Source organism: Dasypus novemcinctus, chromosome 3, assembly GCF_030445035.2.
Source record: "Dasypus novemcinctus isolate mDasNov1 chromosome 3, mDasNov1.1.hap2, whole genome shotgun sequence".
NCBI lineage: Eukaryota > Metazoa > Chordata > Mammalia > Cingulata > Dasypodidae > Dasypus > Dasypus novemcinctus.
The window spans coordinates 75187663-75210896 of record NC_080675.1 but is presented as its reverse complement, the minus strand read 5'-3'; the positions used below and the strand labels follow the sequence as shown (position 1 = coordinate 75210896).

The window sequence follows — 23234 nt, the reverse complement described above, 5'->3', positions numbered from 1 at the left end:
TATTAGCTATGATGAAAATTATGTAAGATGTAGGGAAATTATATGGTTCCATAAGGTGTACCCAAGGACGAACAGATTTGGAAGAGGCTCAGATCTCTTCGCAGAATATGTGGTTTAGCGTGCCGTAGAGCGGGAGCTGGTTGGAGTTGCTAGGCAACAGGCGCCCTCTGAGCGCAGGCGCGGGGAGTAGGCGGTGCGCGGGGAGTAGGCGGTCCGCGTGCAACCTGCGGAGGTCGGGGGGCGCGCCTGCCGCGCTGAGGCAGGAAGCGGGAGCCGCAGCTTGGTTTGACTCTCCTGGCCACCTGCGCTGTGCTGGCTTGCCATCGGAGAGCACGGCCGCGCGGGGCCCTGCTTTCGCTGACCGGAAAGTTGCTAAAAATTATCGTCAGGCCGAGGCTGCAAAGCCGCGAAGTGCCCTTGTCTGGGTCCCTGTCAGGGACAGGCTTCACCGGATGTCTGCACACTCACACTGCTTACCTGGCCTGCTCCGGAAGCTCCAGGAGAGCCTCTTAAGCCTGCAAAGTCTTCCTATCGCCCTTCCGGAGAAAGCTTAACACCGTGCTCACTTTGAAAGGAGCAATACGTAAGGAATTCCATTGCTAGTCTCAGAGCATATATTGAAGAGCATTCAGAGCTGAGGCAATAAATTGATAACTGACAAGTTTTGAGTTTAAGGAGGAAAAGGAACGATATAAAATTCAAGTGTATTAGAGCTTATTGCATTTTTAATAGATGATAGGAGGTATCAAATTACTAGGACATTGAGATTCTATTATATACATTTAAGATTAATTTTTAACAGTGCATTTTAAACTGTCAATATTTATATCCATTAATACTGACACATTTTAGATGGTACAATTAAAATGTGCAAAGAGGTACATAGGTTTTTTTTTTTTAAAGATTTATTTCTTTAATCCCCCCCCTCCCCCCCGTCTGTTCTTCTGTTCTCTGTGTCTATTTGCTGCGTCTTGTTTCTTTGTCCGCTTCTGTTGTCGTCAGCGGCTCGGGAAGTGTGTGTGGCACCATTCCTGGGCAGGCTGCACTTTCTTTCGCACTGGGGGCTCTCCTTATAGGGCGCACTCCGTGGGGCTCCCCTACGTGGGGGACACCCCTGCGTGGCAGGGAACTCCTTGCGCGCATCAGCACTGCGCATGGGCCAGCTCCACACGGGTCAAGGAGGCCCCGGGTTTGAACCATGGACCTCCCATGTGGTAGATGGACGCCCTAACTACTGGGCCAAGTCCGTTTCCCGGTACATAAGTTTTTAAAATCCTTTTAGGAGTTGTGAGAAAGTTTGAAGACATGGTACTAGGTAATCTCCCTAGAAGGGAAACTGTTGGGTCATAGGGCAATCGGCAACTTCAGCTTTATAAAATATTGCACATTTTCTCTCTAAAGTTGGATACGCCAATTTTAAGACCCAGATGTTTTCCCCCTTCCTTGCCTACACGCGGTATTTTTTGCCCTTATCTGTTTAATATTTCTAAAATCTTTCAGAAAGAAAAGATCAAGGTTTCTGAAATTTTATTCACACCTTCCATTTCCTTTACACACCCAGCAACACAAACTAGTAAATGTACCAGAAATTGATGCTCCTCAGGGCCACATAATGAGCATGGAGTAGCAGAGGCTGGTTGCCTTGTTATGCATGCACTCTCTTCTTGGAGAGCAGGAGAGCAGAGCTGGATCTGACATTTTGCCCAGGGTAGAGAGCAAAAGTAGACACTCACAAGGAGGGTCTATGAAGCTGTGGAAGTATGTTACAGGTGTCCAAAGAACAGATAGGAAACCCCAAGTGTGAAGCCCTAGGTGTAGCTGGTTGGGTGTGCTGGGGTTTGGGAAGCTGAGGTTGGGGAGGTCTCCCTGCAGGTGTAACTCTAAACTGCAGCCTCTAATTGTCTGCTTTTGTTTATATCAGATACTTTTCCTATTGGTGGCTGATGTGCCATCACTGGTGCCTAAGCTAGCAGCACAGTGACTGTATGAAATAACTACAAATTCAAGGAGCTTCGTTATTTTGAAATACTTGAAAAAATTACTTGAATTTGAAATTAACTTACATTATAAGATATCCAATATTATACTTACCAAAGAATAGGAAGAGCAATTGGATTTCCTAAATATAATTGCAGCAGCATAAATTGTTGTTAAAAAAGGCTTAAAAAGTATCCACCTATTTGTGGAGTGTTTCTTGGGTGGCAATATTAAAAGTCTGAAGAGGTAATAAATTAAAACATTTATTTGAAAACATTAATTTTATTTGAAAGTTCTATACAAATTCCATATTTATTTCCTCAAATCCTCTGTATTTTTTCCCACCAATTATATAATTTAAAAATGTAATTTTTTTTTTTGCTGCAATTCCCTCTACTTTATACCAGTATGCTGTACAGTATTTTGTGTGTGTGCCAGAATATGGAAAAGGTTGGGAAGCACTGATATAGACAGGGTGGGTGTTATTCACATCTGATTGTATGTTATCCTATTAGTACCATTTGATGTTACTGGCTTCATAAAGATGCAGTCTGGTTCGCATAATAAACCCCAAGCAAGTCTTTTCTTTTGTGTTCAACCATAGTAACAACCAAAGTCACACCATCCTTCCCAAGCCCCGTATCACCAACCTCCCAACTTCTCTACTCCCATAGTGGTGGTGGAAATGGGAAATCACAGACATGTAAATTTCACAGTTTACTAAGCTATGTTTTGAAAATATTTTACTCCATACATTTGTTCAAAGATGATCTTGTATGTCCATGAGGTGTTAGATTAACAAGTTGAAAATTACAATGAAGAATCAGAGTTTTAGATAACCCAGCCCAATCCTTTATTTCACAGATTAAGACAATGAAGCTCAAGGAGATTAAGTTTATGCTCAAGTAGTATTAGAGCCAGAGTTTAGACTAGAAGCCAGATATTGAGCCTCCTAGTCTAGTGTGTTACTGTATCAACTTTCACTAGCATGTAATCCATGTATATGAATAGATACCTTTGTCATAAACTTTGGGTACTAATTTGGTATTTTAATTACATAATTAAACATTCTGACTCATTCAAACGAGTTATATGTGTCCTGGAAATAAGGAAGTAGTAGGTATAGTGACAATTCCTTGTGAACACCAGAATATTCCAAGAAGAGGCCAGTGTCTGTAATGATTAAGAAAGAAAAGATGGCACCAGGAAAAGAAGTCATTTTCTTTCCCATAAACAAGAACTCTTTGTCTCTACAACCAAGAATGAAGATTACAATGCTTAAAGCAATGATCTATTTAATACTGGCATATCTGAAGTATTTTTGTATCCAGTGTAGGGATTTTAAAAAGTAAGTTCCTGTAGTCTATAAATTGATTTTTACCATATTAGTAATGCATTCTAAGTGCATAATACACTAGTATTTTGTGTTAACTGGTCTAGTAGTTGCCTTTAACCTTGTATTTTGCCAAAGCTGAGTTTAGAAAAAAAATGAGAACTCTCAAAACTATTCAGCCTAAGACTTTATGATATAGTCCCAAACTTCAGCTTTGCTGCACTAGAATACAATAAGAGCTAACATGCTTATACACAAAATAAGGACTGTTGCAGTTTATTGCACACTAAAAGTTTTCATGCTTCTTATACAATAAAATATATTACAATAATTACTTTTTAATGCTTTATTCATTGATTAAAAGAATATACATTTAACATAAACCATACAACATCAGTCATCAGGTCAAACATTCAGCTGGTTTCCTTACAGTTTCTGTCAGGAGTTATTTTATCTGATCACATTTATAAGATAAAATCTCACCACATCTGGCATTTACACACACTGTGCCAGTGGATTCACACTACTGATGTACATATAAAATCCGCATGGTATGTGCTCACTGGAGACAAAACAGTGCACACCTGTCAAAAGGTCATTTTAATATAAGATGGTAAAACCATTTGTAAAACACATATAAACTTTTTCCATAAATAGAATCATATCTGGACATCTGTTGCATAAATTGTGTTTCCAAAGCTTACAATAGAGCAGCCAGGTCTCAGCACTGCTGGGCACCCACGTTGGCTACTAACTTTATTATTGCAGACTGTCCTTTAACATTAAATGCACAACATTCGTACCACTTAAAACTGGGGTCAGGTGGAAGTCTCACAGAGACCACGTCTGTACCGCGGTTGCCCTGAAACAGTTAAATCGGCTTTTAAAGCCGCTCAGATATAACAAGGTTTTAAAACATACTTCATGGAATGTTCTTCATGTATCATAGCAGCTCATACCTGTGATAGAACAAGCTTTCAGTTTTTCCTTTCTTTCCTTTTACATTCACTATTCACAGTGAAACAGGTGCATGTTTTTTTTTTCTTTTTTTTTTCTTTTGTTTTTTCAGAGTTCTGAGGTTGCTGACTGAGCCACAGCACAGCTGTGTACCACAGGTCGAAATTCGACCTTAAATATTACAATCTAGCAGTATCTGGCTGGCCAGAATGGGCCGGCCCCTGCCAGCATGTGGGCACTTCTTCATTTAAGTCTATTCTTTGGCAGCTGACACGCGCGCTGACAGAGAAAAACCCAGTGACTTGTTGCTAGGGATTTCACGACTAATGTTCACTTGAAAGCATGTGTGTTTACAACTTTGTGTTATGATTTTCTTTTTGGAGGTTTTACCCTGGAATGCGGTTTCTTTCTTCCTCCACTATTTGAAATCTGGTCTAAAAAGCTAACTTGAATGTGTAATGTAACTGATGAATAAAATTAAGTCAGAAACAGTTAAAAAAAAATCCAGTAATTTGAGTTTTCATGTTTATGTAAATGTATGTTTAAAAAAGCATTAAGGAATGTTTTCTAACCTTGTAGTACACAAAATTCAGAATGGTAACTGGTGATATCAACTACTGTATATGTAATGAAAGCTAAAATCTTGGCTTTTCTGTTAAAGATAACTCATTTGTGATCAAATTATCCCCCCTTCTTCCATTTCAAACCAAAATTAATGAAATGCTGTCAGAATGCACGAATGCAATGTACTGCATGCAAATCTACCAGGCTATGGATATATATCTATATATGTATAAAAATAATTTGGCTCCTGAGCTCTGAACTCTGATATACAAATATTAAAAACATCAAAAAGGCAGAGTAACTCAGTGAAAAACAAAGTTAGCCTGCAACCTCAGACAACTTTCAGTTTATCTCCCTAAGGTCTGGTAACAAGTCCATTAACCGTGAAAGCCCTATACATTGTCACTTTGAACTTCTAAACCAATACCCGACTACGTTCTTTGATCAAGAAGTAGAATATATATATAATTCTATAAAGCTAATACTGATTAAACACAGCACAAAGGGATTAATTCACACTACTGAAAAAAACCATAATAGGATCCTACTTGCATATGTAACCACAGAAATTGTACATTTAAAAAGAAGCTAAATGCCTTCACTGAAGCTTTGCATCTCTCTGTAAAAATGACGATTTGGTTCAGTGAAGACACTGAGTGATTCGATGTCCAGGACAGCATGCCAAGGTTGACCCAGGGCCAGGGATACCTGCTCAATAAGGTTGTGCACTGGATCCACATCCTGGTCGGCCAGTTCACCTTGGTCAAAATCAATGCTTTCTTCAGTGACTTCAAGCACTTTTAGATCAGAGCCACGAAGACGAGCAATGGCAATAAGGTTGTGTGCCCACACTGTGTAACCTTAAAAGCAAGCAAAAGACAATCACAATAATTTCCTTGCATTTTACTCTGAATCTTGGGTAAATTAGTTTTATTTTCCTCATTCACTGATTCCTGAGGCACTTCAAATTTGTATCTCCTTTACTCTTTTAATCCTTTTTCCTTAAAAATATATTGAAATTGTAAAAGGAAGCATGATTATTTATCCCAGGGGAAAAAAAAAAGGCTAGAGATTTGATCTGTCTCCAAGAATACCACCAGGGCTGCTGAAATGATAGATGCTATAATCTTATTCTGTTATCACTGCATTCAAGTAGAGGACATTTAAAGAATAATTTTATAACTTTGAGTAGTGACATATCATAGGGAATACACTTTATCTTCATATATATGTATCCATTAACAATACATAGTAAACTGCTATTTTCCAAATGTAAAAAATCATTTCCTCTGATGCTTCACAGCCCAAAGTTAAAAAGTAATATTTTAAACTTTAAAGACAAATTGTTAAGTAAACTGTCAGTAGTATATATGTGAAGTATAAAAACAGTCATGGTAATAATATGTACCAGCAGAATAATGGTACCTCTGGTAAAAAATGGAGGGGAGAGAATGAGGGAGGGACATAAGCAACATCTAACCTTTTATTTCTTAAAAGGACAAAAAAACTTCACAAAGAATTGCTTAAAATAACTTTTAAATAACCTGACACTTCTTTTTTTCTGTACAAAATTTCCATTTTCTTACCACTTGGAATACGGACCTATTATTTGCTACCATCTCTAATGAATGGACAAATTATAAAGTAAAACTTGGAAAACAAGATACATGCAAGGGCAGGCTACAAAAATAATGAAACAGGACTAATAAAGAGATTACAACATACATACTTTATATTTTGTATCTTGTAATTGTCTTATAACTACCAGAAAAGCAAGTAAAATGCTCTCTAATATGTCAGGGTAGCAACTCTCTCTCAAAGGCCCCAGTAAGACAAAAATAAGTATAGGCAATGGAACCATCATTTAAAAAAAATGCATACAAATTAATCCTTTGATACCTAAAATCTAGAAAATAAGGCAGTGAACATGAAAGGAATTATACATTCAATTCCTTCTGTGCTATGATTTTAAGGGGTCTTTTGATTAAAGGGAATATATATATTGCAAGTAGACATGTTTGTTCTTAGCTAAATTAATTTCAAATACAGTTTTTGTGAAATACCACCAGTCTTGTGGTAGAAGAAAAACAGTAAAAGGGAAGCTGGAACAGTGATTGTTCCACTTGTTAGTGATATATTTTATAAATGTTAAAAAGGATAAGAATCTGCATATCATCTTGTTAAAAGATTTCTCGACACTGTAGAGGTCAATGTTATCTTTTACTGGCATAAGATGTTTTACGGTTAATATAGTATCAAATTATAGTGGGCAAAAATCACCTACCATGAATTGCAAGAAGAGAGAGCTTTGTGCATCTCCATGCTAATAAAACCAATGGATCTTCGTTTCGGTTGTCACTAAGATCTGGAAAACCAGACGTGTCAATCACATCATTCATTAATATAAAATGACTTAGAAACTTATCATACTGCCTGGATATGAGATCAACAATAGCTCCTGAAACACAAGTTATGTAGCTATCAAAATGAATCCTCTCTAGTGGTATACTGGGTTTCAGAATCTTTAACATATCTTCACTCTTGATATCAAAAGCCATTATATAGACCCTAAGGTTGGTGCTCTTTCGTGACAGGGCTTTCCAATGCTCATCATTCGGCATGTTGTCCAGAGACTTGTGCATCACAGAAACATTATGGACCAGGAAAGAAAGTCGCTGCAAAGGCACATGGTTGCTATCAGTTAAGACTCTTGCCATCTCCGCTGTAAAGTCACAGAAATCCAGGGCAAGTGAGTGTAGGTGCACAAATCGTTCCAGTTCAACTGCAGTGATAAGAGTGCTGTTACCAGGAATATTGTTGTCCAGTAAACTCAGGTGCTCCATGGTGTTGGCAACAGAATTTGAGAGAGATGACAGTGATGTTGGGGTTACTATTTCCAGCATAAACCCACAGGACAGCCATTTCAGTTGCCTACTATTACTCAGTATTTCTTCAAACAGCTGCTGAATTCTGTAAGAATATATCACAGTGATTCCATTAAATTTAATTCCCAATAGGTGATGAATGGCATGTCAAGTTGAGACCCATTTTCTCTCAATGTCTATTCGACCCAAAAGTAATAATATCATAAATAGTTAATATCCACATGTAATTTAATAAAGAAAATATATTAAACATATAGAAATATGTTCCTTATCCAAGGAAAAGTAGCATTTTATTTACATCTGTGTGGTAGATGAGAGTGATGACATGCACTTTATGACATAGCAAAGGCAAAAAGAAATAATTTTAAATAGCATTAATTATTCAGCAAGTTCTTTGTTTTGTCTCAAAGATTTATGACATGGAATGGCATTTGCTAATTATTGTATTTCATAGTTCTTTCTAAGATATTCTTTTTAGGAAAAAAAATAAACCATTACCGTACTGTCTTACAGTTTCTTGGACAGGATTTGGAAAAAAACAAAATTTACTATAAGCCCCATTTCATGAACTATATTAACTTACTGTTTGATTTTTTTGCCATCAGGGTCCACCTTGCTGAGGTATGTATTTGACAAACTTCCTTGCTGTTGTAGAATGCTTATGTCTCCAAAAAGACTAAACTTCTGGAGGTTCCTACAAGAAAAAATTTAAAACTTTTCTAAATAAATGATATATCAAAATATCATAGCAGAAGAGATATGCCAGAAAAACTTCTACTTTATAACTCATTTGGAATCCAATTAAGTACTTTCAGATTGCTTTATATATACAATGAAGAGCAACATGGAAAGGGGAAACAGTATAATAAGCTTTAAAGAATAAAGATTGGGAATGAAGATTGGTTCAGGAACTCAATATTTTAATGATCACAGAAAAGTCTCTTAATGTCCCTGAGACTCATTTTCTTCATTATAATAGTACCTACCTTATAGAGTTTAGGGATGACATATTTTAAATAAGAAAATGACATATTTTAAAAGTACTATAAAACCTCTAATTTTTATAGGGATGTTAATTATATAACAATTTCTGAAACCAGTTAATTTAGTCATCTTGGTAAATCCTGAAGGGTAGGGCATTGCCTTAATGGTAGCTTCTCAGTAAGGAATATTCTTTGACTAAAATCCAAAGAGAACCTCCCTCAGGTTTTTTTTTTTTTTTAATTTCTCTCCCCTTTTCCCCCCACCCCCAGTTGTCTGCTCTCTGTGTCCATTCGCTGTGTGTTCTTCTGTGACCGCTTCTATCCTTATCAGCAGCACTAGGAATCTATGTTTCTTTTTGTTGCGTCATCTTCTTGTGTCAGTTCTCCCTGTGTGCGGTGCCATTCTTGGACAGGCTGCACTTTCTTTCACGCTGGGCGGCTCTCCTTATGGGGCGCACTCCTTGAGCATGGGGCCCCCCTATGCGGGGGACACCCCTGCATGGCAGGGAACACCCCTGCGTGGCAGGGCACTCCTTGTGCGCATCAGCACTACACATGGGCCAGCTCCACATGGGTCAAGGAGACCCGGGGTTTGAGCTGCAGACCTCCCATGTGGTAGGCAGATACCCTAACCACTGGGCCAAGTCCGCTTCCTGTCCCTCAGTTTTTACGGTCAAACATAAAGCTTATTATCAAAGGAGGTTGAAAACTATGTAAAAATCTTTCAGTTTTAGATAATTTTGGCTATACTCACTCATATACTTTTCTAAAAAAAGTAGGAGAAAACAACAACCACAACAAAAAACTGGCTAAAGGTAAAAACACAGAAATTAACAAAGCTTCTAAATGCCAAAAATAACCAATAAGAGATTCCATTTATAACACAAAAACTTAGGGAAAACTTTCAGTAAGAGACATATAATCTTTAAGAATGATAAAATAAGATTAAAATAAGTGGAAAATAATATTTATTGATAATGTCACATTTTCCCAAATTAATCTTATTTTCACTGAAAAGCACGATGATTAAAAAATTTGGCTAAAAGAATAATCATTAATTTCTTTATTCATTCAACCAAATATTCACTGAAGACATACAAAGTGCCAGGCACTGTGCTATATACTGGAGACACAATATTATCAAGTGTTGAGAAGGACAGGTAGTACATGATGCTACATATCATGGGGGATAATTTGGCAGTTTCCGTAAATCAGAGAAGACTTCCCTGATTGAAATGGGATCATAAGAATGGTGAGTGTTAATGAGGAGAAGGCAGAAAAGGGGCAAAGAATATCACAGAGAAAAGGAAAAGCATAGGCAAAGCTCCTGAAGTTAAAGGCACTAAAGTAAGCTTGAGACACAGAAAGGAATCCAGCATGACTGGAGTCCAGAAGTGAGTCTGTGGAGGTACATACGGTCTTAGGTTGAATACAAAAGTTTCGTTTATTCCTTTAAAGCAGAGATACCCATAAATGGTTTCAAGCAGGGAATAACATGATTATATTTGTGTTTGGAAAACATTACTCTAGCATCAGAACAACCTGGAAAGAAGAGCGTCAAGACTAGTCAAGAGGGTATTTTAGTAATAGAGGTGAGAGATAATGGTAACTTGAACTGGACTTCTGGTTATGGAGAGAATGGACATTCTCAAGAGATACTGAGGAGGTAAAATGGACAGAAATAGGTGCTACATTATCATGAGGGTAAGGGACAGTAAGAAGTAAAAAATAACTCCTAAGGAGAGCAGATGTGGCTCAAGAAATTGACCTCCCACTTCTCACACAGGAGGTCCTGGATTTGGTTCCTGAAACTGCAATTTATGATTTCATTTTTAATAATCACTCTCCCATTGAAAAGTTCTACCATTCATGTAGTTCCATAACAAGAAAATTTAGTAGTTTTTGGTTTTTTTTTGCTTGGTTATTTTATTTGTTTATTTTTTATTGTTGTTTGAGGTACTGGGGGCCAGGGATTGAACCCAAGACCTCATATGTGGGAAGCTGGTGCTCAACCACTGAGCCACATTGGCTTCCCGAGTTGGTCCCTTCATCTGTTTTGCTTGTCTATTTTTGTGTTTTTTTCCTCTCCTTTCTAATTTATTCTGTTACTTCTGAGCTTAGAAAGTCTTTTCCCTCAGAAATTAGATGAAATTCATTTCACTTTCATACCAGTTTTACCTTAATTTGACTTTTTGTGTGTGTAATAGTATCTCTGCAGCTTACTTTGATCTCCTGAATCAGGACTGGCTCTAATTTTTCTCTAAAACTGCTAATCATTTGTCCTAACTCCATTCATTAAATGTTTCCCCCTTCTTTACTGTTTTATAATACCTTCTTTATCACATAACAATGTCCATTTCTGGCTCTCTGTTCTATTCTTTTGACTTCACTTCCTGTTTTTCTATCAGTATCATTACTGATTTAGATACTGTGGCTGCAGAGAAGGAGAGAGATCAATTCTGAATATACATAAAATGAAAAACAATATTCAACAGCACACCTTATTAAAAAGGGCAAACCAACAAAGTGAGAAAAATGTGAAATAAATGCTAGTCATTTAAAAAATACATATTTTTATTAGAGAAGTTGTGAGCTTATAAATCAATCATACATACTGTGCAGAATTCCCATACATCACCCCTTCACCAACACCTTGCACTGCTGTGGAATTTGTTACAGATGATGAAAGAACATCTTTAGCCTCTGATCACTAACTATTGTCCATAGCTTATATCTGGTATATTTTTTCAATACATCCCCTATTTCATATATTTGCATCTCTTTTTTTTTTCTTTATCAGTCTAGCTAAGGGTTTATCAATTCTGTTGATCTCAAAGAAGCAACTTTTGGTTTTGTTGATTCTACTGTTTTTGATTAATTTACTTCTGCTCTGATCTTTGTTATTTTGTTCCTTCTGCTTGCTTTGGCAATAGTTTATTGTTCTTTTTCTAGTTTCTCCAGCTATGTACTTAGGTCATTGATTTTAGCTCTTCTTCTTTTCTAATGTAAGCACTGAGGGCTATAAATTTCCCTCTCAGCACTGCCTTTGCTGCATCCTATAAATTCTGATACATTATGTTCTTGTTTTCATTTGTCCTGAGATATTTACTGATTTCCTCTGCAATTTCTTCTTTGACCCACCGATTATTAAGAGTGTTTTGTTTCATCTCCATACATTTGTGAATTTCCCTTTTCTGCCTGTTGCTGACTTCCAGGTTTATTCATTATGATAAGAGAAAGTGCTTTGTATAATTTTGATCTTTTTAAATTTATTGAGAACTGTTTTTTGATATAACATATGGTCTATCCTGGACAAAGATCCATGAACACTTGAAAAGAATGTGTATCCTGCTGTTTTGGGTTGCAATGTACTATATATGTCTATTAGGTTTAAGTTTGTTTATCGTATTATTCAAGCTCTCTGTTTCTTCATTGATTCTCTGGCCCAGATGTTCTATCCAATGATGAGAGTGGTGTACTGAAGTCTCCAAATATTATTGTAGAGACATTAGTTTCTCCTGTCAGTTTTGCCAGTATTTGCCTGATGTAATTTGGGGCATCCTGGTTAGGTGTATATATTATACCTTTCTGATTGTTATTTCTTCCTGGTGAACTGCCCCTTTTATTAATGTATATGTCTTTCCTTGTCTCTAATAGCTTTGCTTCTAAAGTCTATCTCATCTAATATAAGCATAGCTTCTCCAACCTTTTTTTTGGTTACTAAATACATGGAATATCTTTTTCCATCCTTTCACCTTCAATCTATTTGGATCCTTGGATCTAAGGTGAGTCTCTTGTAGATAGCATACAGATGGTTTATATTTTCTTATCCATTCTGCCAGACTATATCTTTTGATTGGGGTGTTTAATCCACTAACATTCAATGTTATTCTTCACCCATTTTGGCCTTTGGGTTTTATAAGTCATATCCTATTTTCACCACACTTTTTACATTTTTAGTTACTTTACTGATATAATCTTCATTTCTAGACTCTCTTCCAAGTCTCTCTCTCTGGTCTTTTCTTTTCAGACTGCAGTACTCCCTTTACTATTTCCTGCAAAGCTGTTCTCTTTGCTAAAAACTCTCCCTATTTATCTGTGAATATTCTAAACTTGTCCTCATTTTCAAAGACAATCTTGCCAGACATAAGATTCTTGGCTGCAGTTTTTCTCTTTCAGTATCTTAAATATATCATACCACTGGCTTCTTGCTTCCACTGTTTCTGATAAAAAATTAGCACTTAACTTAGTGGGCATCCCTTGTATATGCTTTTCTCTTGCTTCTCTCAAGAATCTCTATCTTTGGCACTTGAGATTTTGATATGTATGTGTCTCTGAGTAAGTCTATTTGGATTTATTCAGATGGGAGTATGTTGTACTTCTTGGACATGAATATATTATGTCCTTGGCTTGGGATATCTTCTACCATTATTTTCTCAAATAGTCCCTCTGCCCCTTTTCCCTTCTCTTCCTGGGACACCCATGACCGTGTATTTTTGCATCACTTGCTGTCATTTAGTTCCCAGTTCAATTTTTTCCATTCTATTCCATTCTTTTGTGTGTTTCCTTTCAGAGGCCCTATCTTCAAGCTCACTGATCTTTTCTTCTGTTCTGCCTCTTCAAAATCTGCTGTTATATACCTCCAGTGTAATTTTAATTTCACTTATTGTGCCTTTCATTCCTATAAGATATGTTATTTTTCTAGGTATGCTTTTAAATTCTTTCTTGTGTTCACCTAGTGTCTTCTTAATATCCGTCATATCTTTAGCCTGTTCACTGAATTTATTAAGGATATTTGTTTGGACATCTGTGACTAATTGTCTCAATTCCTTTATGTCATCTGGAGGGTAGGTTTGTTCCTTTGAGAGGGCCATGTCTTCCTATTTCTTGGTATGGCTTGTGATTTTTTTTTTCTTGGTGTCTCAGCATCTGATTTACTTGATATATTTATTCTGGGCTCAGTTTCTCCCTTTAATTTAGGGCTTTCTATTTGATTGGCTTTGTGCTACAGCCCCTCTTTGATACTAGGTTCAACTTAATTTGGAACTTTATAGTGTCTTGGGTTTAGCCAATCTGAATATTTTCAGCTCTTTTTAAAAATCTGTTTCCTGCTTTCTCCCTTGCTGGGTACAGGGTGGAACTGGGTGGAATGAAGTAGGTCCCTACTGTCACTGTGACTTTCAATTATGCTGGGGGTGGAGTTAAAATGGAGGTTAATGGGCTCCTTCCAATTTGGACAGGTTCAATCTTCAGCTATTCTTGGGACTGCACTTTAGGCAGCCTAATTTACTAATCAGCAGATGAAGTTGGTGCTCGATTGTCTCTTCCTCCCATTTTAGGGAAATGGAGCTTCCCACTCCAGCCAGTGAATAGCTCCTGAGGCGTTGTGCACCTCTAGTGGAGGGTGCCCCTGGCCTTTGTGGTGCGAAGGGCACACACAAATCTTCACTGCAGATGGGCATTCTCCTCCTCCAGTTCTTCCAAAGACGATGATCTTCTGGTCTCCTGGGTCCCCCAAACAGGTGATTTAGATAGCTCTGGCTAATTACTAACTGCACTGTAGGATGATCTGACTCTTGGGAGTGTCCTACTCTGCTGCCATCTTGTCCTTTCTGGTGCTAGTAATCTTTTATAGATAAAAGAACCCTATAAAAATCAAGAAGAAAAACAGCAAAAATCCAACTGGCAAATAGGAAAAGGCTATAAAACAGCCAATGTAGAACATGTCAAGGAAAACAGAAGAATATCCAATGAAATAATCTAATTTTTCTCGTCCTTTAAAAAAATTTAAGCAAAGCTGTATTCTTAAAAATATTTCGAAGACATCAAAGTTTTGATTTTTAAAAAGACACTTTTACTTTTCCCCCTTAATAAAACAACAACAACAACTCCTCTAGAAAGTAAAAATTGAAAAATTTAAAGATCTAAAAGAATGAATACTGTCTTTTGGAGAATATGAATTCTCATATAAAGTAGAAAAAAAGATATCACAATCCATTTCTAATAAATGATGGGGACTTCCCATACAAGTCATACAAACTCAGTATTTTTCTCCCTTCAATCCAATTTCCATTAATTACTATTGTATATACATAATACTGTTAATGTGGTGTTAAAACACGTAAATAAAATACTTTTACTTCTTCCATGAAGGATTAAACAGCTATGAGATCTGCTCTCCCACTGTAAGCAATGAGAAACCTGGAAAAAACTGTTTTCTGATAAAAAAGTAGACAGATTGTGGTCCTTGAAGATGAAAGAGAATGAAGTGATTACTATGATTGTCCTGTATTATGGCCTAGAGAGTTTACAGTTTACAACGCAGGCTGGGGGAACCCACAGAGAGCCCAGCTTCTTCCATTAGTTGAGGAGACACAGAGTTTGAGGAGTTAAAAGTGGCTAGAATTTGCTGGGCAGAGACAAGGGAGCTCCACAGAGAGAGTTACAGACTTGCAGAGGAGTTCCCTTAAATCTAGCTGATGAATGATCTGCATGTGTATGGGGTAAAACTCTACAAGGTGGAAAAAGTACCACTGGAAAGTAGAACACAGACAGCAATGAGAAGAGTTTATGCCCCCCACAAGCCAGAGTTAAGAGATCTCAAAATATAGGGACACTGAACTGAGTCCTCAGAAAGGTCATGCCTTAGCAGTGGGATAATGTAGCCTTAGAGAAAAGCTGCTCTAGTACTGCCTTAACAAAGTTTAAAAAAGCAAGGTTCAAAAGGATCAAACTGCTTTTATATAAATTAACCATGTGCCAGAACAAAGTCTAATAAGACTATAAAGGAATACAGCAAAATATAACACTTGACAATGTAAAGTGAACATTATTTGTCATCTAATAAAAAATGAACAGACATGCAAAGAGAAAAATAACCCATTAAGTAGGAGAAAAATGAATAGCAACACCAAAAATGACAAAGATAATGGCATTAGCAGACAAGGAACTTAAACCAGTTATAAACAATATACCAATAAATATAAACAATATTCACCAATAAAAAGGCAGATGGATTTTAAAATAAGTGAAATTATCTAATTGTCTTTATTAGCCAAAATCAGGATCATTTACATAAAAAATTCTAAGGAATTTAGAATAAGGTACCAGAACTAATACATGAGATTAGTAAGGTCATCAAATACAAGATCAGTATGTAAATAATCAGTTGTATTTCTACACATTAGCACTGAATATGGAAATTGAAATTCAAAAACCATCATTTAAAATAGCATAAAATATGAAACAGGGATAAATTTAACAAAAAACAAGACCTATATATTGAAAACTACGAAACATTCTTGAGAGAAAGATCTTAATAAATGGAGAAATATACCATGTTTATTGATGAGAAGACTCAATTTTGTTAACATGTCAATTCTCCTCAAATTGATCCAATAGATTCAACACAATCCCACCAAAATTCCAGCAGTCTCTTTCTAAAATTTATAAGACAAAGCAAATTAAATAGAATGAGAAAGAAATTTGGATCAGTCAGTCCTTAGAAGCTGGAAGTCAGAAAAAGAGGGGTTTCTATCCAACAAGAGGAGACCAAGGAGACAGACTGTCATGTGTCAGAGGCAGAGTTGAAAGGCACTTAATGCCACAAATTACGGCAAGCCAGCACCAGAATGCTACAGACTCCAGGAGAAATCATGGGCTACCAAGACTTTAATTTAGGACTTATAGCTTCTCTAACCAGAAAACAATCAATTCCTGTTCTTTAAGCCAACCCATTGTCTGTTATTTGTCTTAGAAGCCCTGACAAATTAAGACAATACACAAGGCTGAAAGACTGAAAGCTTTCTTCCTAAGATTAAGAACAAGATATGGACATCTGCTTTTACCAATGCTATTTAACACTGTACTGGAACTTCTAGCCAGAACAATTAGACAAAAAAAAAGAGAAATAAAAAGCATCTACTTTGGAAAGTGAAAATTAAAATTATCTTCATTTCCAGATGACATAATCTTATATATAGAAAATCTCAAAGAATCCACAAGAAAAGTCTTACAGCTAAAAACTGAATTCAGCAAAGTGGCAGATACAAGCTTGTAACGGTTTCCTATAGTTATGAATTCCAAAACTAGATATTGGATTATGTTTGTAAACTGGTCTATTATTGGGCATGATTGAGTTATGATTAGGGTGTTAAGACCCCACCCTTGGTGGGTGGGGACTCACAGATAAAAGGCATGGCAAAGGACAGAATTGGAGCTTTAGATGCGAGGGTTCTTAATGTTGGAGTTTTGATGTTGGAGTTTGATGCTCACGTCTTAAGCTGGCACCCTGGGAAGTAAGCATACAAAGGAAAGAGAAGCAAGCCCCAGGAAGAAAGGAACCTTGAACCCAGAGAGAAGCAAGACCCTGGAAGGGAGGAAACCAAGAAGCCTGAACCCTCGCAGACATCAGCAGACATCTTGCTTCACCATATGAATAGACTTTGGTGAGGGAAGTAATTTATACTTTATGGCCTGCTATCTGTAACCTCCTACTCCAAATAAATACCCTTTATAAAAACCAACCAATTTCTGGTATTTTGCATCAGTACCCCTTTGGCTGATTAATACACATGCTGAACAACAACAACAAAAAAGTCAGTTGTTTCAATACATTAGCAATGAGCAATGCAAACAGGAGATTAAGGAAGAATAATTCCATTTACAATAGCATACAAAAGAATATAATACCTAGAAATAAGTTTATGTGAGAATATGAATGATGTGCACACTAAAAACTATAAAACCCTGTTGAAATTAAAGAAGACCCAAATAAATGGAAAGATATCCTGTGTTCATGGATTGGAAGACTTAATATTGTTAGGATGTCAGTACTCCTAAGGGATCTACAGAGGCCATGCAATCCGTTTGGAACTGCAAGGGGGTCCCAAATAGCCAAAACAATTTACAAAAACATCAAAGATGGATGACTCACACACTCCAATTTCAAAATGTACCATAAAGCTAAGTAATCAAACAGTATAATAATGGCATTAGTATGGGCAAACTGACCAAAGGCATAGAACTGAAAGTCCAGAAACAAACTGATAAATTTATGGCCAACTGATTTTTGACAAGGGTGCAAGTATATGCAATGGGGAAAGAACAATCTCTTCAACAAATGGTCTTGAGAAAACTGGATATTCACAGCCAAAAAAATGATGTTTGACTGCTAACTCATACCATATACAAAAATTAACTCAAAATGGATCAAGTACCTAAATATATGAGCTAAAACCATAAAACTCTTAGAAACTTTACATCAAAAAGACAAGCAACAAAAGAAAAAATAAATTGCACTTCAAAATTAAAAATCTTTGTATATTAAGTCATTATCAAGAAAGTGAAAAGACAACCTAGAGAGTGGGAGAAAATAATTGCTAGCTCTATATCTGACAAAGGTTTAATATCCGGAATATATAAAGAAATCCTATAGCTCAGGAACAAAAAGACAACATCCCAATTTAAAAATGGGCAAAAAACTTCTATAGACATTTCTGCAAAGAAGTTATACAAATGGCCAATAAGTACATGAAAAGATTCTAAGTATCATTAGCCATTACGGAAACACAAATCAAAAACATATGAGGTACCAAAGATTGTATGCTATTTAAAAAAACTGAAATTAAAAAGTGTTGATGAGGATGCCAAAAAATAGGAATGCTCTTTTACTGGTAGGAATGCAAAATGACATAGCTATTGTAGAAAACAGATTGGTGGTTATAAAGAGAATTAACCAATGACCCAGCAATCCCACTGCTAGTTATATACCTAAAAGAATTGAAAGCAGGGACTCAAATATATTTTTATGCCAATGTTCACTGCAGCATTATTCACAATAGCCAAATGGCAGAAACAACCCAAGTGTCCATTAACAGATAACTGATTTTAAAAATGGCCTATATTCACACAATGGATTATTTGCAATAAAAAGGAATGAAGTGCTGACGATATGCTATAACATGGCTGAACCTTGAAAACATTATACTTAAGTCACAAAATCACAAATACCTTAGGATTCCACTCTCATGAAATACCTAGAATATGGAAATTCAGAGACAGAAAGTAGATTATAGGTCCCTAGGGCCCAAGGATCACAGGGGGTATGGGGAGTTATTGTTTCATGGGTATGGGGTTTCTGTTTTGGATGCTGAAAAATTTTGGTAATAGATGGTGGTGATGGCAGCACAACACTATGAGTGTAATTAATACCAATATTGTATATTTGAATGTGGTTACAATGGGAAACTTTATGTTACTTGGGACCTCATATGTGTGAAGCCAGCATTCAACCACTGAGCCAAATTGCCTCCCCTGGAATTGGTTTTATAGTTTATTTGCTTGTTGTTTGTTTTTTTGTTTTTTAGGAGGCACCGGAAACTGAACCTGGGACTTCCCATGTGGGAAGGAGGTGCTCTACTGCTTGAGCCACATCCGCTCCCCAAATCTTTCATTTTTAAAAGAGCAGTTTAAGGAGTTTTCACAAATAAATTCAGTTGTATATAACCACCACCACAATTGAGATATAGAACATTTTTCATCACCCCCAAAAATTCATTCCCCTTTCACATCTGTTCTTGGAGAACCAATAATCTGCATTCTATCACTACAGTTTGTTTTTACAGAATTTCACATAAATGGAATCATACGTAAAATGCCATCACAATAACATGTTGTTAACTTGACCAAACAACTGGATACCATCACCTCACCAAGTTGACACATGAACCTAACCATCAGTCTATATCCCTTGTCAACTTGGCAGTCATACAAGTCTCCTTAAACCCCACTTTACCTCTAAATTAAAACAATGACAGCCATATTTTCATCAAACAACACTCAACTGTCCTGCATGCAACTGGGAAAGCACTAACTCTCCCCAGAAAAGGGTACAAGTCTTTACTCTTATTGATATCCTATAACTCAAATACTATGGCATGAAGCTAATACAACTTATGTCATGTGATAAGGGGATACGATAGGGAAGAAACAAAAAATATTTGCTTTATATACATATTCAAACCTACTAATAAAACAAGAAAATATTCATAGGTATTACAGTCTTTGTTTTTGTAACTGGTCACGTGATCATAGCTTTCATTTATAACTACTTCCTTCAACTTTCTTACTTTCTTCAACTACCCATTCCATATTCCCTTTATCTTCAGCAAGCATTTCAGCTGGCCTTGGTTGCCTGGTAGGGTGACGCAAACATTCATTCCTGATGTTTGTGGGTCACTGGTAGTGTAACAAATGGCGTTAATAAACCTGCATTCTTTCACAACCGTCTCAGCATGGACTTCAATTTATCTGCTTCAGGCAAGGACCCAGAGGGTCCTGCAGGGTCTTTCTTCAATGTAGCACCCCATGTGGGACCCCTATAACCTCTGAGGAGATCGCTGCCCAGTGGACTTGTTGGCCCTTGGGGTTGGAGGTCTGCTCTTCCAGTCCAGTGGCCACAGGAGTCCTGCTATCTCTGAAGATTGAGGAAGGGGAATCCTCTGCACTTAGCAGTGACCACCTGAAAGGAGCCAGTCATGAGAGAAACTGGGTTTCCCTGAGACTTCAGAGACCTAGGTGAATATAAAATTATCTTGGTTTTGAGCTGATGGCTTAAATCTCCTGCCAAAGCTGTAAGTGGTGAGCGTGCGAGTGGTTTCTAGGTTTTTGGTTTCTGAGACTGAACAGGGATAAGGACTAGACTCTTGCCTGGAGACCCCTTCTGTCTAATGGGAGCAGCCCTGGGGTATAGGAGACATCACGATGGGCCTGGACCTAAAATATATATATATATATAAATGGGTTTTACTCATCCCAGGTCTGAGAGTCAAAATGGGAAATAAGTAGAACTTTGAAGTAAAGGAAAGTGTTGGCCTCTAGATTGTATTTAAGCATTGAGAACAATTTGGTTATAAGACAATGAATTTTTGTATAAAACTGCACAGCCAGAGTGCGTATTATAGAATGATTAGGAATAGCTTTCAAAGAGATCTCTTGAATATAATGTTATTTTATAGTTAAACTAATTATGTAAAAGAACAAGAAAATGAAATCACATCTTTTATGTCTTTGTATGAGAATAAGAATTTGCAAAAGAGGGTACCAAATTATGGTTCAAACTAGGACGTTTTATATTTCTGTTTCTGTTTTTGTGTCTAATTTTCTATTTGTGTTTGCCTGTTTATTCAATGTATATTTTCATATCTCCAGATGGTAATATCAAATTAACAAATGAAAATTCTTTTTTTTTTTTTAAAGATTTATTTTTATTTATTTAATTCTCCTCCCCTCCCCTGGTTGTCTGTTTTCTGTGTCTTTTTGCTGCGTCTTGTTTCTTTATCCGCTTCTGTTGTCATCAGCGGCACGGGAAGTGTGGACGGCGCCATTCCTTGGCAGGCTGCTCCCTCCTTCGCCCTGGGCGGCTCTCCTTATGGGTGCACTCCTTGCGCGTGGGGCTCCCCTACGCGGGGGACACCCCTGTGTAGCAGGGCACTCCTTGCGCGCATCAGCACTGCGCATGGGCCAGCTCCACACGGGTCAAGGAGGCCCGGGGCTTGAACCGCGGACCTCCCATGTGGTAGACGGACGCCCTAACCACTGGGCCAAAGTCCGTTTCCTGAAAATTCTTAAGATAGTTCTATTCAAATTGCTAAAAAATAAGTGCATACACACAATCTATCGCCTATACTTCCATGGTCTTCACCAAAACCTCAACTGAATTGCTGCTAAGACCAAAACAGTCAAGTAAACTGGCTGAGGAAACTATGGGGGAAGGGCTGAGTAGAGAAAGAATGGGAAGATATGAGTTTAGCTTAGAATTCTTTCAACTAGGTGAATGATAGGGACTGGGAAACGGATGTGGTTCTACCAATTGGGCTCCTGTCTACCATATGGGAGGTCCAGGGTTCGATGCCCAGGGCCTCCTGGTGAGGGCAAGCTGGCCCACGTGGAGTGACGGTCCATGCAGGAATGTGGCCCAGCACAGGAGAGCTGCCCTGCGTGGGAATGCCGCCTCACATGGGGTGCTGGCCGATGTGGAGAGCTGGCACAGCAAGATGACGCAACAAGAGACACAGAGGACAGAAAATAAGAGGACGTAGCAGAAAAGGGGAGCTGAGTGGCACAGGAGAGTAATTGCCTCTTTCCCACTCCGGAAGGTCCCAGGATTGGTTCCTGGAGCTGCCCAATGAGAATACAAGCAGATACAGAAGAACAGAAAGGGAGTGGACACAGAGAGATGACAACAGGGGAATGTGGGGGAGGAGAAGTAAATTAAAAAAGAATGATAGGGACAGAGGGAATGTTACAGAAAAATCCTTGTTTTGTAGTTTGTCCTGTAAGTCCCCAATTTAACAAAAATTAACAGTTTTGGGATGAGAGTAATTAATAACTCAATTACCAAATTTCAATAAGTAAAGCAAAGGGAAAGGATTTTTCTAGATTATGCTTGAAAGAAATTAGATAACTATAGTATATTCTTCAAGCCTGATAATCAGTATGATTTTGAGGTTATTTATAATTTTAAGATATTATGAAAGCAAAGAGGTTTTAACCTCCTATGGGGAGAAGGAAAAAACATTTATGCAAACTATCATTTTAATTTTATTCTACTTGGGTGTAATCTTCCCAGGTCTATACACTTACTAATAAAATAAGTTAGCATTAATTCTGTTAACTCTTTAAAATGATAAAAATTGTAAGTTTTTAATGAATAAAATGAAGTTATTATTTTTAAAAACTAATGAAATTATTTTTACAAACTTTTTTGGAAAATAATTGTTCTGTAGGATATATGAAAGCAGTTCAAGATATTTTTAGTAACTTAAAATATGAAGTATGCAGGTATGTAAAATGTGTACAAAATGCTTTGCGGAAGAAGGGGTTGTAGTTGTCCTAACGTGAAATGGCTAGTTTATCACAACAGAGGAGACAGAAACACATAATGTGAGACCTGAGTAAATAGTGAAAATTGTGGAAGGCTTGTGGAAGTGAATTGTGCTTTGGTCAGTACTGACTACAAGACCTGAATGAATATGGAAGGTTGTTTAGGGTTTGTGGAAGTAAACTTTGTTGTAATCAATACTGACTATAATTCATTAAGCGTACTTAAAGTCCTAATTTTGTCTTAAGGTGAAATAGCTGGTTTTCACAGGATGTAAAGCGGAAACGTGAGAAACAAAATCTAAATGATTATGAGGGCCATAGAAAGTTTGCTGAAACAAATTTTATCTGTTGTGACCAATAACAAAGCTTAAAGTTAGATAAATTTATTTGTCAAATGTACATTGAGACAAATTAAAATTAAATTTTCTCTCTGTTAAATTAACACTGTTTTGGGGAGTGGATGTGGCTCAAGCAATTGGGCACCTGTCTCACATACGGGTGGTCCCAGGTTTGGTTCCCAGTGCCTCCTAAAGAAGACAAGCAGATGCTGCAACTGCCACAACTAGCAACTGCACAATCGGGAACCGCTGCAACTGGGGCAACCAGCAGAAGCCGTAACTGCTGCAACAAGCAGATGCCGCTACCAGCAGA

The 23234-nt window shown here is 37.2% G+C and overlaps 1 protein-coding gene across 1 annotated transcript in view; it reads right to left on the bottom strand.

Annotated features, from left to right (window-relative positions):
• Positions 1-4291: 4291 nt before the first annotated feature.
• FBXO33 (F-box protein 33) overlaps positions 4292-23234 on the bottom strand; it is a 37497-nt gene continuing 18554 nt past the window's right edge. The window contains 3 exon segments of the mRNA XM_058293527.2: positions 4292-5691; positions 7116-7801; positions 8300-8410. Of these exon segments, the coding sequence (XP_058149510.1) occupies positions 5420-5691; positions 7116-7801; positions 8300-8410 (1069 nt within the window). The 3' untranslated portion in view covers positions 4292-5419.